The sequence below is a fragment of the Xyrauchen texanus genome, chromosome 35, assembly GCF_025860055.1.
Source record: "Xyrauchen texanus isolate HMW12.3.18 chromosome 35, RBS_HiC_50CHRs, whole genome shotgun sequence".
Lineage (NCBI taxonomy): Eukaryota > Metazoa > Chordata > Actinopteri > Cypriniformes > Catostomidae > Xyrauchen > Xyrauchen texanus.
Genome location: NC_068310.1, coordinates 12,973,100 through 13,000,991, shown reverse-complemented (window position 1 = coordinate 13,000,991; position 27,892 = coordinate 12,973,100). Strand labels below are relative to the sequence as shown.

The 27,892-nt window shown below is 38.4% G+C and overlaps 1 protein-coding gene across 2 annotated transcripts in view; it reads right to left on the bottom strand.

The window, feature by feature from the left end:
- LOC127628499 (forkhead box protein P1-B-like) overlaps positions 1-27,892 on the bottom strand; it is a 93,602-nt gene that overhangs the window by 40,436 nt on the left and 25,274 nt on the right. For both annotated transcript variants that reach the window (XM_052105281.1, XM_052105282.1), the window contains exon 2: positions 1,986-2,137. In XM_052105281.1, coding sequence (XP_051961241.1) covers positions 1,986-2,123 — 138 coding nt within the window. In that variant the 5' untranslated portion in view covers positions 2,124-2,137. The remainder of the gene's footprint in view (positions 1-1,985; positions 2,138-27,892) is intronic.

Below are 27,892 nucleotides of genomic sequence, written 5' to 3'. Positions count from 1 at the left end.
AGAAAAAAAATAGTCACTACAGAAATGCCCATGACTTTTAAACTTCTATACATTTTTCATTATTTTCCTCAGCCTGGAGGAAAAAATAAATAAAAAATAAAAATAAAAAAATAAAAAAATCGAAAAATGGTCTCAGATTTTGTCGAAAGGACATCGTTCTCCCTGTCTGTTCTTTTTATCTTTCCCATTGTGAGGCCCTCCAGATTTAATCAAGGAAAGACAAATGCAAATAGTGCATGCTAGTGCTGCACAATTAATCACATCGCAATCGCGATGTCAGCCTGTGCGATTATATGACGGCAAAATGCTGCGATTATATTAAATAAATAAGTGCATGTGTGGACGTGACAGCCCATTCTCTCTGAGAGCCGTTTGCCCATTTTCTACACGCTAATAAAAAGATGACCAGTCAGTCTCAGTTTAGGGAGTGGCACCTGTGGTCATGTCATGTGAGTTTTCGGTGTGCAGCGTGGAAATCAGGTGAAGATGGACGCCGAGCAGATGTACGTTCTTATTTATTGTTCCATTTTACTTAGGTGTAATATTTGCAGTATATTTAAGTTTAAGGTATAAGTTTGCAGTAATGCAAAGATGTTATGATTTAATTTTGTAAAAATATTTTAATTTGAAAACACTGCATTTATAGTTGTTGTTGCTAGTTTGTATGTTTGAGTTGAGAAATACACATTTCAGCATTATCAGTAATCTATTTGTGCATTTTCCTTGATAACCAAGCAAGTTGACTCATGTTACCATTTGTTTATTATATCGCAAATAGCAATATTAGCCTCAATAATAGCAATATGACATTTTCCCCAAATCGTGCAGCCCTAGTGCATGCAAACAATTTTAGGACCATCCTCTCAGTTATGACCCCTTACACCTCTGAAAGTTCAAACATCTGGCCTTGTAGAACTCCCCTATTCAAAAAAAGGGTGGCAAGGCAAATAGATATAGCAAACTTCAATAGAAAAGTTTTGGGGAGAGCTGTAATCAATAATGTCACAGTAATACTTGGGATCCTTTTTCGTATTCTTCTTCTTTTTGTTTTTTTAAATACAGGGCATTGCCCTGAACCCACAGCCATCTGGCCTATATTCCACAGGCTGTGGGCGAGTGTGGTCGCATCATACATCTGGAATCTTAGCATGAAGCATTGGAGCAATATTTGGGTACTCCAAGCATGAATCTATAATGTACTCAGTGACTGTTCTGTTACAATGTAGCATGTGTGCCCGTTTTGCACACCAGATATAGGGAGATAAAAACTAACTCCATAATGACTTTGTGACAATGTGAAAGTATTGTTGAGAAACAGAACAGGGCTCACACAGAGATTCTGCTTTACCTGAGAAAGCACACTTCAATGATTTCAAATGAATGATTTATCCTCGCATTAGGACAAGGGTGTGTCATCGATTGCTCAATTTTTCATATGGCCAACAAAGCTATTGTGCAACAAATGTTGACATAGATATAGGAATTTCATTACTTTGAGAAAGTCTTTCCTGGAACACTTCCTAAATGCAAGCCTTTAAAATTTAAAGGTAAAATAAGTAGATTCTGTGGCACTAGCCTCACCATATACAGTTATGGGCACTTAAAAAATGCTTTCAAGAGCAAACCCCCTCATCTGCCACTGTTCGGCCAAATAGTTCACTGTTCGGCCAAATAGTTCAGACCATTTGTTGAGCCAATGTTGCTGCGTCATGCTGATCGGTATGCTCAAACAAACAAAGCAATGTTTTGAGAGTGCCACTAGGCTGCAATATATATATCTTTTCAGGGAAATAAACCTATTAATAGATTACTTGTGATCTCTGCATATTAAGCTGGGACAGGAAAAAGCATTTTAAAATAAACGCACTTCTAAAACACCTTTAAAAGGCATAAGAGTACCATACAGCAATGATGAGAGACAAAGAGTGTTGGTGCTGATTGCTAGTGTAATGTGTTGGAGTAAGGAAGAAACTAAAGGTACTCACTTGTGTTTGCAGAATATGGGTTGTGAGTGACGGTAACGAAGACGTTTCCCTAGTTACTCTCTTCTCACTCTCTGAGCTCTGACCTTCCTGCCCAGCTTGACTGCTATTGGTTGTTTGATCAGTCTTGGACTCCTGCATGTCGGTATGGCAACCTGAAATACAAAAGATAACTGTCAGCAAAACACATTATTTCTGACACACAAGCATGTCAGTCATGCTTTTGCAACACTTTTCCTTCATTTTCTTTCTCCACATACACAAGGACCTAATGACTAGATCATGACAAAACGTGCCAGTAGAACTGACTACACAACATTTTTGTTTGCACTACTCACAAATACATTAGAACAAACAGCTCAGAGAATTTGCAGCATTTGAACGCAACAGTAAATCATACTGCTGTCTTGGTATTTTACAATTAGAGGCAGACGATATACCGGTTTACCAATTAGTAAGTGCCGATAGTTGCTTTTTGGAACAATTGCTTATCAGCAAAAATCTTTTTGTCCCCAAGACCCAACTAATTTCTGCAATTCTCCAGCTGTGATCCTTGGAGATTCTTTGGCCACTTGAACCATCCTCCTCAAGCTGCGTACACACTGCCAGCAACTTTGTTGCTGCAGGTCGCCAGTGGCTGGCGGTGAAGTTGCTAGTGGGCGTTCCCACTACTGGTTGCCTAGTAACTTTTATAAATGACATTCACGGATGTCATTCCATTGCTGTTGATAGCGAATCTCTTTTCTTGTCGCTAAAAACAAACATTTTGGAGGGAAAAGACTAAATATATATGGAATCAGTACATAAAATGCTTTATATCGAAGATGTATGAGAAAGAAGGCGTGCTCTTTGCCATAGCGGCTGTTTATCTGTGGCAAAAATGCAAATGCCGGTCTGTCTGGGTCCACAAAATCCCCGCGATCTCAGATACACCTTTCCACACAGTATTGTTCTTAAAACTGTCCTTGTACGTCGGAAGATACATATCATAGAGCACTGGAAAATTTCTAACATCAAGAATTAGCCTTTCATCCATCTTTCCGTTACTGCAGGACCTGAGAGAGGAAGATCACGTGAGCTCTCCCGTCTTCTCTCCTATTGGCTGTTGCTTCCGTTAGTCGCTCTTCATTTGAATAAAGTTGAACTTGTCTCAACTTTGTCGCGACGCTGGACACGTCCACACCTAGTCGCCAACGGACGCGACAGCTCGTGTCGCCGGAAGTCGCTGTGCTCTCACTGAAAATGAATGGGATGGAGTCGATGTCACTGGCAGTGTGTACGCACCTTTACTGTGCGTGGAGACAATATAGATACACATCCTTTTCCAGGAAGATTATTAAGATCTCCAGTCAATTGGAACTTCTTAATTTTTGCCCTGATGGTGGAAATGGACATTTCAATCCTTTGGCTGTTTTCTTATAGCCAATTCCCATTTTGTGAAGCTCAACAACCTTTTGTCACACATCAGAACTATATTCTATAGTCTATCCCACTGCGATTGATGATTAAGGGAATTTGGCCAGAGTGTTACCTCTTTATACCCCTGTAAAACAGGAAGTCGTGGCTGAACAATTTCATGTTCCTAGTTACCCAGGAGCACTAAAAACATTATTAAATATGAATGGGAATATACTTAAGATTTATTTTGTGTTTTGGAGAAAAATATTTATTTTGTGTTTTGGAGAAAAATATTTAATGAAATATTTCCCCCCTTTCAATTGTTTAACTTCAATTAAAGGTTAGATGTTTTATGAAAGATAAAAAGGATAAACAATGCAGACCTTTGCTCATATTTACCAAGACTGCCAATATTTTTGGCCACCACTGTAGTTAAAAGTCCCATGTTATATACATATTAAAATGTTTATTATTATTATTATATCATTATTGGGATTTTGTTTGAACATTAAACTACTAAAGCAAGCGCAACCCTAGGCGATTTTTCAAGTGATTATCAGGTGTGAGCTTCATTAACAATCATCTCCTAGGAGGATCGAGATGAATGTCTGTCAGCGGGAGGTCATTCATCACTTGACTGTCGGGACTCCCTGCTGAGTTAATGGCAAACAACAACAACAAAAAAACATCAAAATGATTAGCAAAAATCTTTTGACAAGGCAGGCTATTGTTGTCTCTTCAAGTGACCAATGAGCTGCTTCCATTACGGAGGAACTGACAGGACAAAATGTCAAGCTGAACTGAACGTTTTCATTGCACTCAATTGCACATCAACACAAATGCTAATTGTAATCCAAAGCGATTCTGTCAAAAAGGACTTTTTCCTGCCTTTTTTTCAACATTAAAATGACAACCTCAACAGTCTGTTTTTATTGAACGTAATTTCTTACTCACTGAAAGCTGCATATGGACATACACGCTCCATGGCAAGCCTCGAGGGGATACAGCAAATACTGTATCCCACACTTTCACAAGGTAAAGTTACTCCAAGAATCGCACACCTGGCTCGTCTAGAGCATTTGTTTCTTAATCTTGTGCGTTTTCTCCCTTGGTTCAGTTCATATAGGCATAAATAAGCACGGCAATGGCACTCGGATCCACACCAAAACAATCGGACTGAAACCTCCTGGACTGAGAGGAAATCTGTAGGTCAGCTTGTCAATGTAATTCATCATCAAAATGAAGATATAGCCTTGTGGCGGCTATATTAGATATAGATCGATCTTCACAAATCGCTCTCTTTTGGATAGTGGCAGAACAGATACAGGTATACGTGGCTTCACTCTTTCTGTGTGTGTATGTGTGTGCGGGCATAGGAGGGAGAGGGAAAGAGCTCTGTGACCATGAGAGGATGACCATGAGAGTACTTTCCATTGCAGAAATAATGCAAAAGCAACTAATGACAAAATAACCACAACTGTAATTTTACAGTGTTGGTCCATTTTAAAATAGTAACTTTGTAAAAGCAAACCCCACCATAAAGACAATGCAACATTATAACTAGGAATGCACCGAAATTTCGGCCGCCGAATCTTTTCGGCCAAAAATGGCACTTTCGGTTTTTGGCCGAAAGAGAAAAAAGGCCGAAAATATGAGCTGAAAATACATACCTCCTCGCCCCGCCCCGCCCCTCAGTGCTCAGATTTCACTCTGGATCGATCTAGCCCTTATCACGGCGCTACCAAACAAAGGCCGATCATGTCAGCGGTGTGGAAATTCTTCAAAGTTTCTGATAAGGACATCAAATTTGCAATCTGCAGTGTTTGTTCAGCAGAAATTTCAAGACCCACACACACACACACACACACACACACACACACACACACACACACACAGTACAGCAAGAGATTCTTCAGGAAAGTGCCCCGATCCACAGCAGTGCCACAACTAGCACAGCTACACCACAACTTGAGACGTATCTAGCTGAACAACGCCAGTAGCTACAATCCCCTTGACTACGGTCGCATAAACAAAGACCGCTTTCCTTTGCTTGTGCGGATTGCGCACAGGTATTTATATCTGCCCAAGCACCAGCACAGAGAGTGAGAGACTGTTCAGTGCAGCATCTCATGTTCTTGATGAGCTTTCTGACAGGAGAGACTGTCAGAAAGTTTAGCAACTTTTGTTCTTGAAGAGAAACCTGTCACTTGTACTTAAATAGAAAGCGGTCCAATATGATGCGTATAGTAATTACATTACACTTGTTCTTCACTTGAGGATACATCTGTCATTTACAGTTGAGGTTGGATTTAGTTCATTTACTGCTGTTTTGCACAATAATTTTCACTTAAATTGTACATACGTTTACATAAACAGAATAGAGCACTGATCTATATACATAATTATATATTATAGTTATATATAGATCAGTGGAATAGAGGCCCTCTGCCATTCTGTGTTCTGCCTTTTTGTTTTAATTAAAATTACTGTTGCATATTAAACTTTTTGAAAGATGCTAGCTAAGTCATTACTTGACTGTTGTTTTGCATATAATAGTTTTCTAAAACTTTACATTGTTTGGATAATAGTTAATAAAATCTGTAAAATTTGATTTTTACAGAACTGAATGAAGAATAATATTTAATATAGTTTTAATATTTTTTTTGTCCAATTTTGGTGTTACTTTCAATAAAAGTGTGATTATTTTATTGGTTTGTAGTTTTTCAATTCAGATTCATTAAATTCATGAAATTAATGAAAAAGTATAATATTAATACCATTATACACAAAAAAAAAGGTAAATTTCAGTTTCGGTTTTCGGCTAAGTGCATACTGGATTTTCGGTTTCGGCCCAGAAACGGTGCATCCCTAATTATAACCCTTTTTGCCAGTTTCGGATCAAGCAAGCAACAGTTCTGAAAATAACCTAATTCACTCTATTACTTTTGTTCATGCACCCACGGTCCTCCTGTTGTTATTTCAGCAAGCTCCACATGACAGAGAAGGTATATTTTTCACTCCTCCACCATTCTTAATCCATAAGTGTGTCATACTGACTGAAGAGAGAGATAATTCAGCAAAACGGTCTGCATGTGTGACAACCCTGACCAAAATAAAGAAGTCTGGAATATTCTATTGTGGTGCTGGCTTATCAGCCTTTTACACCACCTTAGTTATCTGTATTTGCATAATCCACTACAGGTCGACTTATTTACAACAGCACGATTGATTGAGTGATGCTCAAACAATCTGTTAAGAAAATGTCCTGGTCCAGTTTTACTCCAAAAAAACAAAGGAAACAAATAATACATTATATTTTGCCTACAGAAATTGAGCCTATATTAAGGGTCATTAAGATTTTTTAAAAATTTGTGACAGAATTTTCATGACCGTCACAATTGTCCCAAACCAGGCTTTCTGTCAGTTTGCAAACGCCAACTGAAGCCTGAATCATTTGTCATCCGCCAGGACAAGATGTATGTAAAAAAAAAAAAAAAACACAAAGATGCCGGTGAAAAAAACAGAAAGCAAACAGAGATTTAGGTTTGAGCAGTCAGGTATTCCTCTGTGTCCCGTCGCCTCATTGGAGAAATACCTCTCGTTGCTGCCAGACAATCCACCGGTTTATCTCCATCCAAAGCGGACAAACTACACCAATGTATGGTAAGATAAACTTTAGTCTACACTGTAACAAGAAAAAGAAAAAAAGACATTGCTGGCAAGTGACAACAGCTACAATGCAACAGGTTAATGTTAACCTAATGTTAGGTACACTAGAGAGCCTATGGGGTGAACTTCCTAAGGTTCCATGTTGCCATGGATTTGAAAGCAGCTAACACGGAGACAATCTACACCAACCACTGCTTGCGAAGCATGATTGTACAAAAACTTTCTGATGCGGTCCTAGAGGTGAGAAAATCATGTCAGTGACGGGGCATAAATGTGAATCATCCCTGTAATCTTACTGGCGCCAAAACTACAAGGAGAGACAATGCTGGAGCAATATACTTGCCTCTGGCACTGCACAATTAAAGCACACCTGTACAGCATTGAAAACTCCTCATCCAGCAAAGAGGAGTGCCAACTTATTTGATCAACGCTTCAGCAATTGCACAATTAATGGTGATATCCAGATAAATGTTCATTATAAAATGGATAGTTCCGGTCAATGATTCTGATTGGATGAGCCACGATCTTCACCGTCTTTGTTGCTGCGTGTGTTGCTTGGCAACTTCTTTGGAACTGCATTGCTTGGCGGAGGAATAAATGTGTTATATCCACTGATCTATATACAGTATATAACTGGATTGCTCATGAAATCACAACAGTGAAGCTACTGTGCCGCCATCTTTGGCACAGCTTTTCCCCTCCTGTTGCAAACCAATTCCGGTATTGCCTAACATTCAGTTGGATGATTATTGAAATCCAAGCTGCAAATTTATCTTGTTTAACTTCTACAATATCCATGTGCTCCTCGTCAATTCCAATTGACGACTTTGAGCTGGGCCGTATTCAGGCCAGAACTGCAAAAAGTACAATCACACACGCAGACAAATACATACATACATACATATATATATATATATATATATAACTGGATTGCTCATAGAATTCTAACTGCCAGCAGTAGATGAAAAAAAAAAAATATATATATATATAAGATCGATCAGTGGGCTGGTGTTTATTTTATGAATGAAATAAATATTTTTATGCAGTAACGTTTTATAGAAGCTTTTACTAACCATTCTCCACGTCATGCCTAACAACGCCCATTAGCTGTTCTAAATTCACAGTAAAACACGGCTTTACGGGATTATTGCTTTTAGTCCCCAATTCTACGTTTGTATGGTAACTAATGAGTTAAAATGACATTTATTCATTTTAATATCTTATATACACCATCGTTCAAAAGTTTGTGGTCACTTGCCAAACGTTTCTCAAGATATTAAACCTTTTGATCTGAAGGTATACGCTTAAATGTTTGAAATTAGTTTTGTAGACAAAAATATATAGTTGTGCCAACATAATTTTTATTTTTTTTTTTTAAATGACTTGGACCAAATAATTAAGAAAGGCAACCATTAAGTACCCAACATAGATGGGAACTCCTTCAATACTGTTAAAAAAAGCATCCCAGAGTGATACCTCAAGAAGTTGGTTGAGAAAATGCCAAGAGTACATGTACATGTCTACAAATTCTAGGCAAAGGGTGGCTACTTTGAAGATGCTAAATTATCACACTCGCGCTCGCGCTCGCACACGCACACGCACACACACACACACACACGACTTATTCTTTTATTTTTTCACATTTTAGAATAATAGTAGATAGGGTTGTGCCGATGGACGGTGATGGCTGACCAACATCACGATGTAGAGCCACCATCGTGATGCCACGCCCCCTTTTGCGAGTCTTGCTAGCGTGACTCACTAATCCTAGTCTCTTCTATAGTTAACCTAAAAACTTTGCAGGGATTGCGCTGTAAATTAAATTGAGAATATAACTAATGCATATATGCTATTTGAAATACTGTAGTATATGCCAGAGACGTGACGTGTTAGTCTGTGAAAATACCGTGTCAGGCAGGCAGGGGTGCCGCCAGGAATTTTGGGCCCCATGACAAAAAAATATAATTGGGCCCCTTCTGCGCAGCTGTTGTCACCACATCTCTAGGGCCTAACTTTGCCATCAAAAGCTTTACATAACTCTAATCAAAGGCTTGCAACTGTCTTGTTTCTTGTAGTTCAATACTAGTACTAGCACAATATTTACTGCTGGTGATTTGTAAATGCAAGTCTGCATACAGTATGCAGTTCACTCTTTGATGCAAGATTAAAAGCCACCATAAAAAGGCAATCCTTTACAGTCTCAATGTATTTTTATTGTAAAATTAATGACAGATTATAAAAAAAAAAGAAAAAAACTAAATATATATTAACTTTTTATTCAAAGTAAATTAACATCATCATCATCTCAAAACAATGAAAACAGCAGATTTTTGAACTTAACTGCACATATATGCCAACAACAAAATAAAGTTGACGTGTAAAATGGAATTTTCACATCAGGGTTATTATAGTGCTACAAAACAGATCAAGTGATCACTAAATCAATAGGTTTTGAGGTTTGGAATATGGTCATAAACTTAAACTACATGAAATGTAGGCGAACACCTGCAGCTAGCTAACTTATTTTGAATTTTTTTTTAGCTAGCTAGCTTATTTCACTACAGAGACTGAGCGCAACGCGTCATAATCTGAAGACCACGCCCACCGGGAGGGAAGACAATCCAACCGACACCGTTGACTTTGCATTGCGAGAGGCTGCCTCCTTGTCATTTATGACATATAACAAAAGACAGAAAATGCCTAACTAAACCCAGAAATACATTTTTATATGCTTCAGAACCATAAAAGCCAGCCTTTAAGGAGACAAAAGTAGATACAGGCAATAAGACGTGAAGCATCAGAAGGAAGAATGGGTAAATTGAATATATCTCCTCCTCTCAGGTTCACATAGGATGGTGAAATAATTTTAACCATGTCGTTTGCTTATGAATGTTTTTTTTCTTTTTTCTTTTTACAATATCATGTCGCGTTCCAGTGGGCGTAGTTCTCAGAGTAGTTCGGAAGTAGTCTCCTTTTATGTCCTGAAACAAACCGTTTTTTGGTGTCGACAGCTTATAAAAAATTATTTCTGGGTTATTTAGCTTGTTTGCTTGTCACACAGCAGCTTTTAGACATTGTTTTGTTTTTTTGCTACAAGTCACAAATGACAAGGAGGCAGTCTCTCACAATGCAAAGTCAATGGAGACGGTTGGCTTGTTCCGTGGCCTAAATATGCTCTGTCTCTATGGACAACAGGTTAATACCACTCACAGACTAAAGGCTACCCACCTTTCTTGGTGAAAAACTGGGTTACAGATTGACACCCTTTCCTTTCTCTTTCCTCTCTCTCTTTTCTCTCTTTCCTTTTTTGAAAACCAGATTTTCTTATACTACTCAACATTGTAATCTGTGTTTCTGGCGCATCGACTAACTGTCCACGAACTAAACACAGTCATTCACTCACTGATGAGCTGCTAAGGCAGGACCAAACCATTTCATGCAGATACAGGGGGGTGGTCGGTCAATATGGATGTTTACTTTTTGGTCAATGGGATATTTAACTTTTATTGCCAAAATAAGTAAAATCAAAGACATAATAAATTTTATTATTATTTGAAATATACTCAATGATGATGGTTTATATAGTGTATAATATAATAAAAAAAATTATAATTAAATTAGTTTTTACCTATTTGTTGGGGCCCCCTGTCATTCAGGGGCCCTTGTAATGGTCCTAACTTTTCCGCCCCTGTGTCTTACACTGTACATTTAGATATATTTTATGTTGTAGGCTACAATAAAATAGCCTTTATTAATGAATTATTAGTAGTTGTAGTGTCTCAGAAAATCTTGCTCATTGTCACATAGCTCTTGTGTACAACCCAGACCAGCGAACGTCAAATAACTTTTGTCTGGTTAATACATTTAAAGAAAAATTTCCTTGGCCATAAATCCATAATGTCAAATCAAATGAAACAAGGTGAATATGAATAACACACATTTATTAAAACATAGAAGAACAACAAATAAAGAACAAGAAAACGGAACAACACTCAGACCGAAACTCGGCATTAACATTTCACTTATAATTAGCAGCACAATTAACTTCAGCACAGGCTACAAAATAAATTATGTTATTGAAATATTGTAAAGTGGTCATATGAACTACACAAATGAACGTTTAAAAAATTATATGCAAAATCGAATAGCTCCGCAATAGATGACGAAAAATGCATAAAGAAGTCTAATATCTTTCACCATAGACCATGTTTAAATTTCGATGTTTCTGGCCAGAAATACCAACATATTCACTTTATCTGGTTTTAATAAGCTGCGGATTGGAGTAACTACACTACCCGCTGTGCTGAAGACCCGCCCTGATGGAGTACTGGTAGCACATATGCACAGATATTTCCGTGCTAATCTTGCCATGAACAGAAACCTTTTGTCGTTCGTTTTCCACCAAGTCAGCGGGTCCTCTTCCCCATCAATGGCCATTTCCTGCAGGTACATGGTCATTTCTGCCTCGACCTTTTGCTCATCAGTGAGTAAAATAACGAAATTATAGTTTTTAAGTGGAAAATAGTATTTATGTAAAGAGATATATTAAAATAAAAAGTTTTTTTTTTAACTCTTCTTAACTCTTTCCCCGCCAGCGTTTTAAAAAAGAAGTTGCCAGCCACCGCCAGGGTTTTTGACGATTTTTGCTAAACTTTAATGTCCCGCAGAATATTTTCTTCCATGAATATATGAAGATGCTATATATCACAATAAAGATCCTCTGCTTTTAGGCAAAAAAAAGCGATTTTATTTTATCTTCATTTGTTCTTTTTTTTATTGCGACTTGAACAGAGGTCGGTTTTGTCAAAAAACAACATTTCAGACAAAAAGCTGATAAAAAGGCATGTTTATGTCTGATATTTTGAGCTTCTCATACTCCACTTCTTCATGTTTGAGTCGATCGCAGTCTGTTTCTTTGATCAAAGAGTTGCGTACTCTTTCAAAACATGCGGAGGGGTCTTCCTTACCGTATAACACCTAAAACACGGAAACCCGGAAAATTCCGTGTTTGGCGGGGAAGCGTTTTTTCATAAAAACATTAAACACTTTCCCCGCCGTGTTTGGCGGGGAAAGAGTTAAGTGAAATTGTTGAAAACTATATAATTCACCCCCCGCCCCACCGACGATATCATCGTCCATCGCGATGTTTTACTGTCAACATCGTCAACTGCCAATTTAGGGGACATCGCCCAACCCTAATAGTAGAGTAAGTGACCCTAAACTTTTGAACGGTAGTGTATATTTTGAATGTGTTGAAACTTGACACTGGGTCGACACACCCTGAAAACTGCACCGTTTGATTGGTTTCATGCTGAAGAGCCGCTTAAATTTAGTTTTTTTTTTCCTCTCTCGTAAATGTAAACTAGTGTAAATGTCAACATCATACTGCATGTCGAAATGATTGATTGAAATGATTGTCACACAAACTATGAGCTCATTGATGTCATAAAATATCAGTCTGCTATTTTATACCAATCATTACTCCTGTTCGGAGGCTGCCGTTAATATTTAGTTTATACGTAAGGTTACGTTCAACCCAAATTTAATGGTGTGACGTACAAATATTTTGTAGTGTTCAAATTGTGACTTAGTGCCCATTTACACCGCAACTAGGCTAAGTTGTAACTTACGAACAGCTGGTGCAACCAGCCCCTGGTCCATAGATATGGCCAAGGTCATTCCTTCAATGAAAGTCTACGGGATCCCCCCCCCCCAAGTCAGACAGCTTAGAAATGTAATGACTTCTCTCTTTAACAAGCCCCACATTATGAAGCATCAAATAACAACAATGGTATGTGAGGAGTTCCCCATTAGAGGACACTGTTAATGAAGAACGGTATTTGCTGCTCCAAGAAGCAGATTTCTTGTAAAAAGTTGAAAATAAACTGAAGTGAAATTTCTATGCACCTTGTCTTTGGCCATGGAGTTTGGAAGGACAGAAATCAGTCAAAACAATCAATATAGAGTTTTTTTTTTTTCATTCCTTGAAGTAGGCAAACATCTGTGTGAAAAAGGCTGATCACATTAGTGCATTTACAAAAGACTGACATGAACAAATTCAACGTTTTTTGCAGCCCGATACAATCAGCAAAGTGAAAGACCAGAGTAATAACTGTGGTTCACTTTTAATATCGGAGATACTGATGCTCGTTTAATTACTTAAATATACATTACTAATTTAAGAAAAACTGTTCTTATGATTACATCCAGGTATAACCGGTCTACTTGCCTTTGATAAAGCTTAAAATGAAACATTGAGGCAATTATGGAGCTCTACTTTCTATGGTTAGTACAAATTAAATGCTCTACGGCTCAAGGAAGCAGGGGCCTGATATTTGTTAAATAACTGATTGCCACCATGACTACAGTAAACACTGGGGCCCTGGGCTTGGGGTTTATTAACAATCACATCTTCCTTCTGAAGCAATTTAACATTAACCAGGTGGTACAAACTGCAGATCTGGCAGGTGCCATAATACACAGGAAGGGCCTTATGTAAACAGATTGGATGGGTGGGGGAACAGCTCAAAAAGCGACACAGAGTAAACAGAGAAGAAAATCTCTAGACAAACAAGCAACCCCTCTCCTGACATGAATGTGAACCAGAACGGAGCGTGTGGGACTTAAACGCTTGTTATTTAGCGCAGCTAAGAAAGCTGCTGCCGGAGTCACGTGGGACCGCCGAGGAAGATGGCAGCATAGTTGTGTAGCTCCATAGACCCACCAATATTTTCAATTTATTCGAGCATACCCACTCCGAATTTGTATATTAAAATTAGTGTTCCTGGTGATATTCAATACTAGTGCAGTAAAAAAAGTATATTAGACCACAAATGTCGACCTCCACATCCAAGTATTTTAAGGGGATAACAACGAGCCGCATGACAACCAGACAGACATCGCCGGCGCATGAGTCGTCATCACCCCAGCTGACAGACCAAGGTTCAAATATGGAAAACTTATTATCCGAAATAAGTAAAATGAACTCTACCTTACAAGTGGTTGCGACGGATGTGTCTTCGATCAAAGAGGTTGTTACGGACCTTAAAAACTCGGTGAATGCAATCCAAGAAAGGCTTGACGAAGCGGAGGGCCGTATCTCCAATTTAGAAGACGTCACTTCGAAGCTCGTTGGTGATGGTGAGCGACATGATAAACGTTTGGAAGTTTTGTAGAATCGAAGACTTAGAAAATAGGATTCGCCGTAATAACGTGAGGGTTATCGGTTTGAAAGAGGGGCTGGAGGCAGGTGGAATGATCAAATGTATGTATAAAGTCTTATCGGAGGGACTGGGTATCGATACGAACGGAGAGTTCGAGATTGAGAGGGCGCATCGCGCTCTTGCTCCCAGGCCCAGTGTTGATCAGCCACCAAGAATAGTTCTGATCAAGTTTCTGCGATCGTCAGCAAAGGAGAAAGTATTACAAGCGGCCAAAGAAAAACGAACAACAGAGTGGGAGGGATGTAGAATTTCCTTCTTCCCTGACTTGTCAAGAGAGCTGGCCAGAAAACGAAGGGAATTCACCGCTTCGCGGAGATTGCTGAGAAACGTCAACGTTAAATATAAGCTGGCATATCCAGCCTCACTTCGTTTCACATGGCAAGGGAAGAATAAGGTGTTTGTATCGAGTGCGGATGCAGAGCATTTCATTAAAGAACATTGCAGGGCAACAGAATGATGGGACCCAATATTATTTGCAAGATCACCAAAGTGGAGCGTATAGGGTAATGTATGGTCGGTTGGCAGGAGAGTCGGAGGATAACTGTGCTGTCTCGGAACAGCTTTAGCAGCCGTAGCTGATTCGGCACTCCACGGACCGCAATCTCGGGGTGTTTAAACGAAGACGGTCCTTGTTATTTGATATGACCGTTTATTTATTTTTTATTTCTTATTGGTTTTGGTTCTGATTTTTGTTGTTGTTAAGTTCAGGGTAGGGAGTTGTATAGTCTGTTACAGTTTGTTAAGCAAAATAACTTTGAAAAAGGTAGTTTTTGTGTTTGAAATGTTCAACTGCTGTTTGTCAGATTTGAAGAGATGTACATCACAGATTAATATGCCATTCACCAATAGGGGGCAGTCACCCAAAACATTTGATTACACGCACGTTTATGTGCGAGTTATTTGTTATAAACACAGGTAGCCACATCAGATTTATAACATGGAATATTAACGGATGTGGAAGTCCGATTAAAAGAAAAAAGGTCCTGTCACATCTTAAACATAAAAAAGTGGATATTGCTTTTGTGCAGGAAAGTCATGTAACAGACAATGAAGCGCTCAAATTCAAACGAGATTGGGTGGGACATGTATTTTATTCATCATTTACAAGCAAACAAAGTGGGGTAATAATTCTAATAAACAAGAAGCTGAATTTTGTAATGCTAACAGAAACTAAAGATGACGTAGGGAGGATTATATGTATAGAAACCCTAATTAATGGAGTTAAAGTGATATTATGCAATATTTATGCCCCCAATAACACAGATCCGGGTTTTATTAATAAAGTGAACAAAATTCTTGGTGACAAAGAGGGGAAAATCATTTTGGCTGGAGATTTTAACCGGGTTATGGACGGGGTTTTGGATAAAAGTTTATATCAGGGACCTTCTATACCAAGGGATAGGGCTGCCCTTCATATGCTAACAGAGGATATTGGATTGACTGACATATGGCGCCTAATTAATCCAACAGAAAGAGAGTATACTTTTTCTCTCACTGTCATAAATCTCACTCTAGGATAGATTTTTTTCTTGCTTTCAAATTGTTTTATTAATCAGGTAGTAGATTGTAAAATTGGAGCTATATTATTGTCTGACCATGCGACAGTGGAACTGGATATAGCTCTAAACATAGAAGCAGGTAGAAAGGGAAGATGGCGTCTAAATACTGCATTATTACAAGATGAGGAGTTTAGCTCATTGTTGGCTGATGATCTGACCTCATTCTTTAAATTGAATGTGGGAAGCACTGATAGATTGGCATCTGTATGGAAGGCCTCAAAAGCCTACATTAGGGGAAAGTTGATTGCACATGCAGCTAGAAAGAAAAAGGAAGGAAGAGATCTGGTTAAGAACTTGGAATCAAACATTTGTGCACTGGAGAAGGAGTTGGCTAGGCATTACTCTAATGATCTATATCAGGATATCTGTAAATACAAATTTCAATTGCATGATATTTATAATAAAAAAGCTGAATATGCACTATTTAGACTACGGACAAGGTTTTATGAAGGAGGTGAAAAAACAGGCAAACTCCTGTCCAGACAATTAAAACAACAAAATGCTGCTAACATTATTCCAGCCATTAAAAAAGGAGATACTATGGTTTCATCAACAAAAGAAATAAATGAGGTTTTTCAAAAGTTTTATAAGCATTTATATACAGGTCCTTCTCAAAAAATTAGCATATTGTGATAAAGTTCATTATTTTCCATAATGTAATGATAAAAATTAAACTTTCATATATTTTAGATTCATTGCACACCAACTGAAATATTTCAGGTCTTTTATTGTTTTAATACTGATGATTTTGGCATACAGCTCATGAAAACCCAAAATTCCTATCTCAAAAAATTAGCATATCATGAAAAGGGTCTCTAAACGAGCTATTAACCTAATCATCTGAATCAACTAATTAACTCTAAACACCTGCAAAAGATTCCTGAGGCTTTTAAAAACTCCCAGCCTGTTTCTTTACTCAAAACCGCAATCATGGGTAAGACTGCCGACCTGACTGCTGTCCAGAAGGCCATCATTGACACCCTCAAGCAAGAGGGTAAGACACAGAAAGAAATTTCTGAACAAATAGGCTGTTCCCAGAGTACTGTATCAAGGCACCTCAGTGGGAAGTCTGTGGGAAGGAAAAAGTGTGGCAAAAAACGCTGCACAACGAGAAGAGGTCTGAGGAAGATTGTGGAGAAGGACCGATTCCAGACCTTGGGGGACCTCCGGAAGCAGTGGACTGAGTCTGGAGTAGAAACATCCAGAGCCACCGTGCACAGGCGTGTGCAGGAAATGGGCTACAGGTGCCGCATTCCCCAGGTCAAGCCACTTTTGAACCAGAAACAGCGGCAGAAGCGCCTGACCTGGGCTACAGAGAAGCAGCACTGGACTGTTGCTCAGTGGTCCAAAGTACTTTTTTCGGATGAAAGCAAATTTTGAATGTCATTCGAAATCAAGGTGCCAGAGTCTGGAGGAAGACTGGGGAGAAGGAATGATGGTCTGGGGTGCCATGTCAGCTGCTGGTGTTGGTCCACTGTGTTTTATCAAGGGCAGGGTCAATGCAGCTAGCTATCAGGAGATTTTGGAGCACTTCATGCTTCCATCTGCTGAAAAGCTTTATGGAGATGAAGATTTCATTTTTCAGCACGACCTGGCACCTGCTCACAGTGCCAAAACCACTGGTAAATGGTTTACTGACCATGGTATTACTGTGCTCAATTGGCCTGCCAACTCTCCTGACCTGAACCCCATAGAGAATCTGTGGGATATTGTGAAGAGAAAGTTGAGAGACGCAAGACCCAACACTCTGGATGAGCTTAAGGCCGATATCGAAGCATCCTGGGCCTCCATAACACCTCAGCAGTGCCACAGGCTGATTGCCTCCATGCCACGCCGCATTGAAGCAGTCATTTCTGCAAAAGGATTCCCGACCAAGTATTGAGTGCATAACTGAACATAATTATTTGAAGGTTGACTTTTTTTGTATTAAAAACACTTCTTTTATTGGTCGGATGAAATATGCTAATTTTTTGAGATAGGAATTTTGGGTTTTCATGAGCTGTATGCCAAAATCATCAGTATTAAAACAATAAAAGACCTGAAATATTTCAGTTTGTGTGCAATGAATCTAAAATATATCAAAGTTTAATTTTTATCATTACATTATGGAAAATAATGAACTTTATCACAATATGCTAATTTTTTGAGAAGGACCTGTACATCTTCAGGTAATCTGGATGTAGAAAAACTGAAACATTTTTTTTCAAATATAGAGTTACCCAAATTAGATACATTGCAATCAGAGTCTCTTGACCTTCCTATTACACAAGAAGAGGTCAGAGCTGCAATAATCTCTATGAAATCTGGTAAATCACCAGGGGCGGATGGGTTTCCAGTGGAATATTATAGAAAATATGTTGACATAGTGGCCCCAATTCTAACAGAAGTTTATTTAGAGGCATTTGAAGCGGAAGTATTACCTACTACTTTCATGGAAGCATTAATAACACTTATACATAAAAAAGATTTATACATAATTTTAGGCCAATAAGTCTTATTAATGTGGACTGTAAGGTATTAGCAAAAACTTTAGCTTCACGTTTAGAAAATGTTCTACCAAGTATAATTCATAAGGACCAAGTGGGTTTCATTAAAGGGAGGTCATCAGCCGATAATGTGAGAAGGCTAATCCATCTTATGTGGCTAAATTCTTCAGAAAATTCCTCAATTGCAGCTATATCTTTGGATGCTGAAAAAGCTTTCGACAGGGTAGAGTGGGGCTTTTTGGCCGCAGTTCTGTCGAATTTCGGCTTTGGTCATATTTTTAGGTCCTGGGTTAGTTTATTATATAAAAGTCCTAGAGCTGCAGTGATGACAAATGGTATGACTTCCTCATTTTTTACAATTTCAAGAGGTACTCGTCAGGGATGCCCATTGTCCCCGTTGCTATTTACGCTAGTTTTAGAGCCTCTGGCCATTATGATCAGAGCAGACCCAAACATTATGGGAGTAAGTGGGATAGAAGAGGAGAGAGAGCACAAGTTAATGTTATATGCGGATGATATTTTGTTGCTATCGCGTGAACCTCTCAAATCTCTACCCCCATTAATGAGCACTATTCAGTTATATTCAAGTGTGTCAGGATACAAGATAAATTGGGAGAAATCTGAGGCTATGCCAATATCTAGAACATGTCATTCCCATACAGTGACCCAATTCGGCTTTAAGTGGATCTCAAAAGTATGAAGTACCTTGGGGTCAAATTAACGCAGAATTTGGAGGACATAATGATGCTAAACTATGAACCGCTGCTGTCAAAAATAAAAAACAATGTTGATAAATGGGTACAGCTAAAACTGTCTTTGTGGGGTAAAGTGAATATAGTTAAAATGGTTATTGCTCCACAGTTCAATTATATATCCATGATGACACCTGTGAACATTCCAGACTCTATCTTTAAAAGATATGATACAATTATCAAGGACTTTCTATGGGAAGGAAAAAGACCCAGGATTAAAATCAGCAAGCTGACCTCCCCAAGGCACAAAGGGGGCCTTGGATTACCTGATGTGAGGATGTATAATATCTCTTTTGAAATGGCCAAACTGGCTAAACACTGGAACGGGTCAGAGTCTGAATTGGACTGGGTCAAAATAGAACAGAAACTGGCCTCACCATTTCATCCCATTAGCATTCTTTCTCAATGCTCTGGAGCTAAATGGGACTCTAATCCAGTGACAATACACTCGAGACATGTCTGGAGCAAAATTCATAAAATGTGTAGGTCATCACATTATAGGCAGTTATATGCATCATTGTGGAATAATCCTGAAATTTGTATAGGTAGAGCAAGGGTTTTTTGGAAGCAATGGCATCTTAAAGGAATAACTGTAATCAGTGATCTGTTTGAGAATGGAATTTTTACGTCATACTCTGAATTAATGGAAAAATATTGCATTAGGGGCCGAGAACATTTTTGGAAATATCTACAGATTAGACATTGTGTCAAGAACAAATTCAGTACAAGTGAGAACCCTGTTTATGCCTATCTTCAGTTACCACATGAGGCTCAGACTGCTTCTATGTGTTACAAATCATTGATTAGTGTAACTGCAGATGCATGTGATAACCTGAAAACAATATGGCAGAAGGATTTGGGGATTAATATCCATGATAATGACTGGTTGTACATCCTATCTAATGTGGGTAAGAACATAAGGGAAGCTAGGGAAAATTCATTCAATACAAAATAGTACATAGATATTATTATACACCATCTAGGCTTTACAGGATGGGGATAGCAGGAAATAATCTATGCTGGAAATGTAATAAAGTAGAGGGTACTTATCTACATATGATTTGGGAATGTTCTTTAGTTCACCCATTCTGGTGTAAAATTATGGGAGTTTTGGAAGAGTATATGGGGTCAAATTTACCTGTGGAACCACGACTATGCCTTCTTGGAGATAAATCAGTGATACCCAACATAGCAAAAAATACATTCACCCTTATTAAGATTGGTTGTATTACAGCGGCCAGGATGATTTTACGCAAATGGAGGTGCCCCAAAACCCCAGAACTGAAAGATTGGATTGATGGGATGATTGAAATTGCCTCATATGAGTGTATGTTAGGGAGACTGGATAATGAGGAAGAAACTAAAAAAAAAACATGGGATATATTTTGGCAACATATAAAAATGTTGTGAATGAGTAGGAGTGTTTAACATTTTATTAATTTCCATGTTCTTTTGTTTGGATTGTATTCTACTGATATTGACTTGTGGCTGAATGTATAATTACTGAAAACTGTGGTGATGTACTCTGAAGTTGTTGTTTTTTTTTTTTTTTTTACTGCTGAACAATAAGAAGTTGAATTACAAAAAAAAAGAAAGCTGCTGCCGGTTTTGTCTGACAGAGACCGTGTGTTTTAGTATTCTGAGGACGATAGCTCCAGATACTTACCAAGGGACACATTTTGGATTAGTAGGTGACTGATCTCTCTCTCTCTCGCTCTCTCTCTCGCTCTCTCTCTCGCTCTCTCTCTCTCTCTCGCACGGATACATTTTCCCCTTTGGCCTATTTGTTTCTTGAGGCCGCCGAAGATCACCTGCTTGCATGTGAAGCGACGGAGACATGTAAAACAACAGTCACGGTTCCTTTTGTTGTTACGTGCAATCGTGTTACTACAATATTAAACGGATGAGCTCATGATGTTAAAGTGCTCACATATTTCAATCTTCTCTCTCCTAAACAGTTCCCTATAACTTTTAACTCTTGTCTAATGATAAAAAGGCAAATATCAATAAAACTAATATCATATGCCATCTGCAAATATGTGCACATCTCCTTTAAACAGATGTAATAAACCAACCTCACACAACTTCAGCAGATCCAGAATCCTGTGGAGTGCTCATTTATTTACCAGTATTTTCCTGGTTTTGGACACAGCCCAAGACAATCCAAGCCATCTAAACTGTCAGGATTTTGCTGCTCGAGCTGGATCCGCATGAGCAGGCGAGTGCAGCTTTCAAGTAAAAGTGATTCACGTGTGCTATAAGTAAATGTCTTATTCATTATACACTGTATGTGCAACTAGTTTGTGTTTTTTTTTTTAGAAAATGAGATTGCTAATGTGGACATGCCATACATGGTAGCTTGACTATTGTGTGTACTGTTATTTCCTTCTTCCTAATATATTAACAATTTCTTCATGTGGAAATAAATTACTACAATTTGATGACTAAACAGAAAATATTAGAAACTGCCATCCATAATTTAAAATTAGTTTTTTATAAAGTTAAAGTTTAAAGTGAAATTGAGTAAATATAGTGCTAAATAAGAGTTTATAAATTGTTTAGCCATTTAGGTTATTTACTATATTAAATTGTGTGATATATTGCCATCAGCCATTAAACAAACCCACTGGTCAATCACTATTTTGGATTGGTGTGAGGTGAGGCTGATAAGGACCACAAAAAATTAATGCGCAGAGGATCCGCTTCTTTGGCCATGGAAAGTTCACAAAATGGTTCATATAAAAATTCATTTTTATAGATTCTTATTTCCAAGTATTACTTCCTTCCAAGAGCAAAATAGCAGATAAACTGATCTAGGCCAATATTAAATGAACAGATCAAAGCTGAAACAGTGCAAACTACCCTTGAAAATATGGTTTTCATAGCAACAAGACAATTGCATTTTTAATTTTTATGAACTATTTTGTCACTAATTCAACAGATATATTTGGTGTAATATCAAATATAGACTCCACAGATACCACACTCCTCATATCGGCTACTTTATGCAGTTACACAGGAGAGAGAACATTAAAATGTGTTTAACAACCATTACAAATAAGTACTGAAACGATGTACATAGCGAGTGCATTTTCAAGGTTTTACCTAGGTCAAAAATGGTCTTCAGTGGTGGCTGACATACACTGTCATCCCCACACGCTGTGCAGTTATTCATTTTACCTTATGGTAATTCAGAATTAATTTTAACAAAATTATGCGGTTGCATATCCTAATTAGTTGCATATCTTAATCCCAATTAAGTTATTTTTGATCATCTGAGCATCTCATTTCTGAATAACAGATTTTGTGTACTTCAATGTGCTGTGGGAAATCAAATTTAATACCTTATTTTCTTTAGGGCAAGATTTTAATATTCTGACTGTACTCATAAGTAAACTGATTTGTGACTGTGCTTCTATAGTGAAAATGTTTGTTTCCTACTCCATAACAGGTATTCATTCCTTTCAGCACACTTGATTTAGTAATCATTATAATATAAATCTATATATCTATATCTATATCTATATATATCTATATCTCTATCTATATCTCTCTATCTATATCTACTCTCTATCTATATCTATATCTCTATCTATATCTATATCTATACTATATATATATATCTATATCTATATCTATATATATATATATATATATATATATATATATATATATATATATGAAGACAAACCAGGCCAGTTGTTTCTTAATATCAAACATGTAACATGAATTTGTCCATCATTTTTGGAGTTCCACACTTTTTGCTACATTGTAGTTGCCGTTATGTTTACCATAGTTCTTCTATTGTTTAAGAGTGCCATTTGCAATAAATCACAGGTAAGACCATCGATGGCTGCTCAATGTGGTTAGGTGTTTATTATATGATAATATATATTGTGGCGACGATATTAGGTGTCAATCAATGGAGATTTTGCTATATTGTGTACAACGCAAAATGTATAGATCCATGTGCATAACGCCAGTGCATCTATCAGTGTGCAAGCTTCAGGTGATGCTGAAACCAGGTTTGAGCGGAGAATGCAGCTGGTAAAATTTGTGCATGCTGGTTTAACGCCAGATTCACTACAGGAATTATGCGGATCAGGCAATGGCGCACACAAGACAAACTCGTTGCGGATTCTTTTGGAATTTGCGGGCCACTTCTGAGCGCTATATGCAGCAATCCACCGTGATCTTACACACTCTGATGGGACAGCATCACTGTGATCCAGACACCTGAATCATCTCTTTAACATGCCGAGGTGCGCTTGACTATACTGAACATCTGTGTATTGCTGATATACTCAAGAGGTCAAGAAAATTAAGGGGAGTTGGTGTTAAAACAGGTGCGACATTTGTGGTGTAGGTTCACAAAAGCGGACACAGATTAGAAAACGTAATCTGCAAACTGTTGCGTGACGATACTCACTCGTTGTAATACAAACATTGTTTCAAAATTAAACACTCTAAATTATATTATGAAAGCCAAAAGATAAGCTCTGCAGTAATGGTCTTTTTTTTTTTTTTTTTTTAAATAAAAATAAACTCAATTTGCTATGAAAAAAATAAATAAAAAAAAATAAAAGTGGTAAAAATGCATTTAAATACTTAAAAGGTACATATGTAAAATTGACAACAAGCGTTTGAAATGGGTACTGCAGTCCAAATTCAAAATATTGGAGAGACTCAAAGCTTATGTGGGTTGCCAGAATTAGCAAACTCAGCATCCACTTTAAAGGATTTCTAGGCTTTACGCTGTCTCAATCTTCCAAAGGCATCTCCAATATTTATCCTTGTTTTACTATGCCTCTGGTCATGGTGGTTTTTAGATGGATGACTTTTCAGGTTGGGTAGAATCTGTTATCTCTGATCCAGTTCGTTGCAGCACACAGTGTTGTTTGCCGGCAAACTTGTTCAAATCTGGCAACCCAGTGGTGTCGAAATACTATTGGTGTGTGGGCAGGATCACACAGGCAAAAACATAAACAGAAATCCCGGCCCGGAATGGAAACTTCAGATATAGTTTACTGTGCTAAATGTTGATTCATAGTTTTGTCTTGTAAAGCCCAAGTTATACTTTGATGCGAACTCTCAGCATCTGTGTAGAGCGCCATCCTGTCCAAGTATACTCCATTTGACAGTGCGCACATACACAGGCAATCGGCGCATGCGCGTTACGTCTGTACGAGACACCAGACTATTTATTTTAAAGAGTTTAGACCAATATGCCTTTATAGTCCTTCAGACTTAAGTTATACAATTACAGGTATCTTAAGACATCCTCACAAACGTGCTCTTGACGTACAAATTCACTGTTAATATTTTTACCTCTCCTGTTGTTAACCAGCAATTACATCTTCTAATGCATCTTAGTGAAAATAACGTCTCAAATGTGAGTGTTGCCACCTTATGGACCCACAAATTAGAGCACATAATCCAGGTGCAAGCTCATTCTGCATGATCAAAAGGCGGACGGTTAGAAAGATCGGGCTGCATGCGTTCAGTGCTCAAGCCCTCTGCTGATGACGAGAATTGCATCACACGTAATGTATGCGAACACTTAGTAGAAATTACAGCCGGAAATTTCACTTTGATGGCTGGAAAATCCCCGATACAGAGGTAATGCTAGTGGTCCATAAATGTCTAAGAAAAACTAAAATTACAAGCATTCAAAATAAATATTTATAACAAGCATTTAAAATATGTACTGAAACCCGCTGTGCTACAAATTATGAGGTACTGCAAACCGGTCCGTAAACATATGAAACAGGCAAGAATCACTGTGCTCAGTGTCCTCTTCCAGCCATGGACTGCCAATAGGCATGTTTGTTGTATACAAAAGCACTTGAAATTACTGCAAATTGCCATTCAGAACCAGTATTGACCATGTTGACTGTTTACATTTATGCATTTGGCAGATGCTTTTATCCAAAGCGACTTACAGAGCCCTTATTACAGGGACAATCCCCCCCGGAGCAACCTGGAGTTAAGTGCCTTGCTCAAGGACACAATGGTGGTGGCAGTGGAGATCGAACCAGCGACCTTCTGATTACCAGATTACCAGGTATGTGCTTTAGACCACCACCACCACCACCACCACCACTCCACTGTTTAAAAGTTAAGCTATTGCACATTTGTTTGGTGTCAGAAAGATAAAAGGGATCAAAAGTTAGTCAACAATGTAACTGCTGAAGAATGTTTTGTGCACTTGGCTGCACAAATTCATGTTTATTTTACTTAAACTGCCATGGGCATAATTGTGCACTGCAAATGATTGCCCTTCATCTAATGAAAGTTTCTCTACATTCCTAAAGCCTAATTTTCCCATAGACACAAACTATAGCAGACAAGCAACACAAACATGAGGATTTTAGGGGAGAGGTGAAGACTCAAAAGGACTTCAACTATCAGGAGGGAAAACATACACCAACCTGAAGGAATGCCTTTGAAGTCTCAATGAGGAGTTATTGATACATAACATAAAGGGAGGGTACAAGGGAACAGAGTTTAGCTGCTCCGAATGTAATCTTAGAAGTTGCTCTTCTTGAAATGTGATGTTGCATCAAGTCTCAGCCCTTTAGATGTGGCTCTTTAAATGTATTAGTGTAAAGATAAGGACACAAGCAATGGGCTACATAAACAAACAAGTCAATCAATAAATGCAAAGCCTTATACCAGCTCTGTTGCCATGACAGCAAACCCTTGTTTTATTTTTAAATCAGCTGAGAGTGAATGGGGGCTTCAAAAGGCCAAACATGGAATTGCTGTGGTCACGGACAACGTGAGGAATATGGACGTTGCTGTCAGAGAGGCTGGGCTGGCCCCCATGTCAGGTGTTTTGCCCACACTTTGAATTTAGCCAGCCAGGCGGTTTTTGAGTGTGCCCCGCGTGAGCCGTTTGTTGGGCAGAGTGAGGCGTATTGCTGCCTTCTTTCACCGAAGTTCCACAGCCACAGCTGCGCACGCAGCCAAACAGATACTACTGGAGCTTCCAGCGCATAAGTTAATCATCGATGTCGCTACGCACTGGAACAGCAGTCTGGATATGATCGAACGCTATCTCGAACAGCAAGCGGCTGTGACAGCAACTCTCCTGAGCAACGACGTTCGACGAAATGTCCGTGACATCGATACTTTGGATAGTGCAGACATCCGTGAGGCGGAGGACATGGTGAGGCTTCTAAAGCCACTCAAAACAGCCACCACTGTGCTGTGTAAAGAAACAAAATACAACGGTGTCTCTCATTGTGCCCTTAAAGCATATGATTGAGCATAACATGGCATCCAATGAAGAAGACTCCCTCACTGTGAGCAACATGAGCTTTACTGAACAAGCTTTACAACAGATACGCTTCAGAGTACATTTACATTTATGCATTTGGCAGATGCCTTTTTCCAAAGCGACTTACAGTGCACTTATTACAGGGGCAATCCCCCTGGAGCAACCTGGAGTTAAGTGCCTTGCTCAACGACACAATGGTGGTGTCCGTGGGGATCGAACCAGTGACCTTCTGATTAACAGTCATGTGCTTTAGCCCACTATGTACAACCACCTGCTGGAGTGCACCGCATTAGACCCCAGATTCCGGGCTCTGCCTCATTGTGAGAAAGACCAATGTGAGGAGGTATTCCACAGACTGCAGGAGAAAGCTGTGCTGATGTTGCAGAACCAGGTATTGGATTTTTTTTTTTTACTCCTTCTCTAAATTGCTTTTTTAATAATTTGTTGTTTATTATGGCATATTTTTCTAAATGTGTTCGTGTTAATTCTAAGAGTAATGATACAAATTATAACAAATTATTTAAAAATCTTGCCTTTATAACAATGTGCAACCCCTGTCAATGTTGTACTTAGATTTTACTTAGTCTTTTTATTTCTGCTATTCCTCTGTGCAGGATGAGGGCAAAGAAGGTGCCAGTGGCCACCCCCCTGCAGCAGAGCAGCCCACCAGACAGACAGAGTAGGAGCGGAGCTGAAACATCCACCTTCCAAGAAAACACCATTGGAAGATCTCCTTGGAGGGACTTTCGATGAACCAGTTGCACAGCACATTCGTCAGATTGATGCAGAAATGAATAAGTACAGAGCTGAAACATCTATTTCCCTCAATAGCTGTCCACTCAAGTGGTGGAAAGAGAATGCTAGGCTATACCCACTGCTATCCAGTATAGCAAAAGCATATATCCACACCAGCCACCTCTATCCCTGTTAAAAGGGTTTTTTCATCAGCAGGGGACATTTGTGAAGGTGCAGAGATCTCAGCTTCTGCCAGAAAATTTGGATATGCTGATATTTCTTAAAACAAACATGTAAAAAAAAAAAGCTAGGAAAGAGCACAGGCAAAGCCTTCGTTTGTTAATATGAAGAGATTTATTTTATTTGTATTATTTATTTGATTTGGGATTTGTTTTCAAATTTCAATTTAGTTTTGTTATTTGACAAAGATATTTCAGTTTCACAAAGATATTTCAGTTTCACAAAGAAATGTGCAGCATTTTGTCTGAGAAATAAAAGGATACTTTTTCATTTACCTTAAAATCTCATTTTGTTAAAACAAATCGTGAGAAAATCATATTGTGAAACCAGTATCGTATCGCAAGTTGAATGAATCGTTACATGCCTATAAAATAACGATTCCCCATATTACAGTGTATCTATCTGTGCTTTTCTACTTCAACTACTTGCAAAACAGAAACCAGTTTATCAATACACAACCGCAGGCTGTACAGTTACAGAAAATTACACTGAAAGTCAACTTGGATTTTAAAATACATGCAAACACCTTCTGCACAGCATCGGAATGAAATCGCTTGATAAATAAA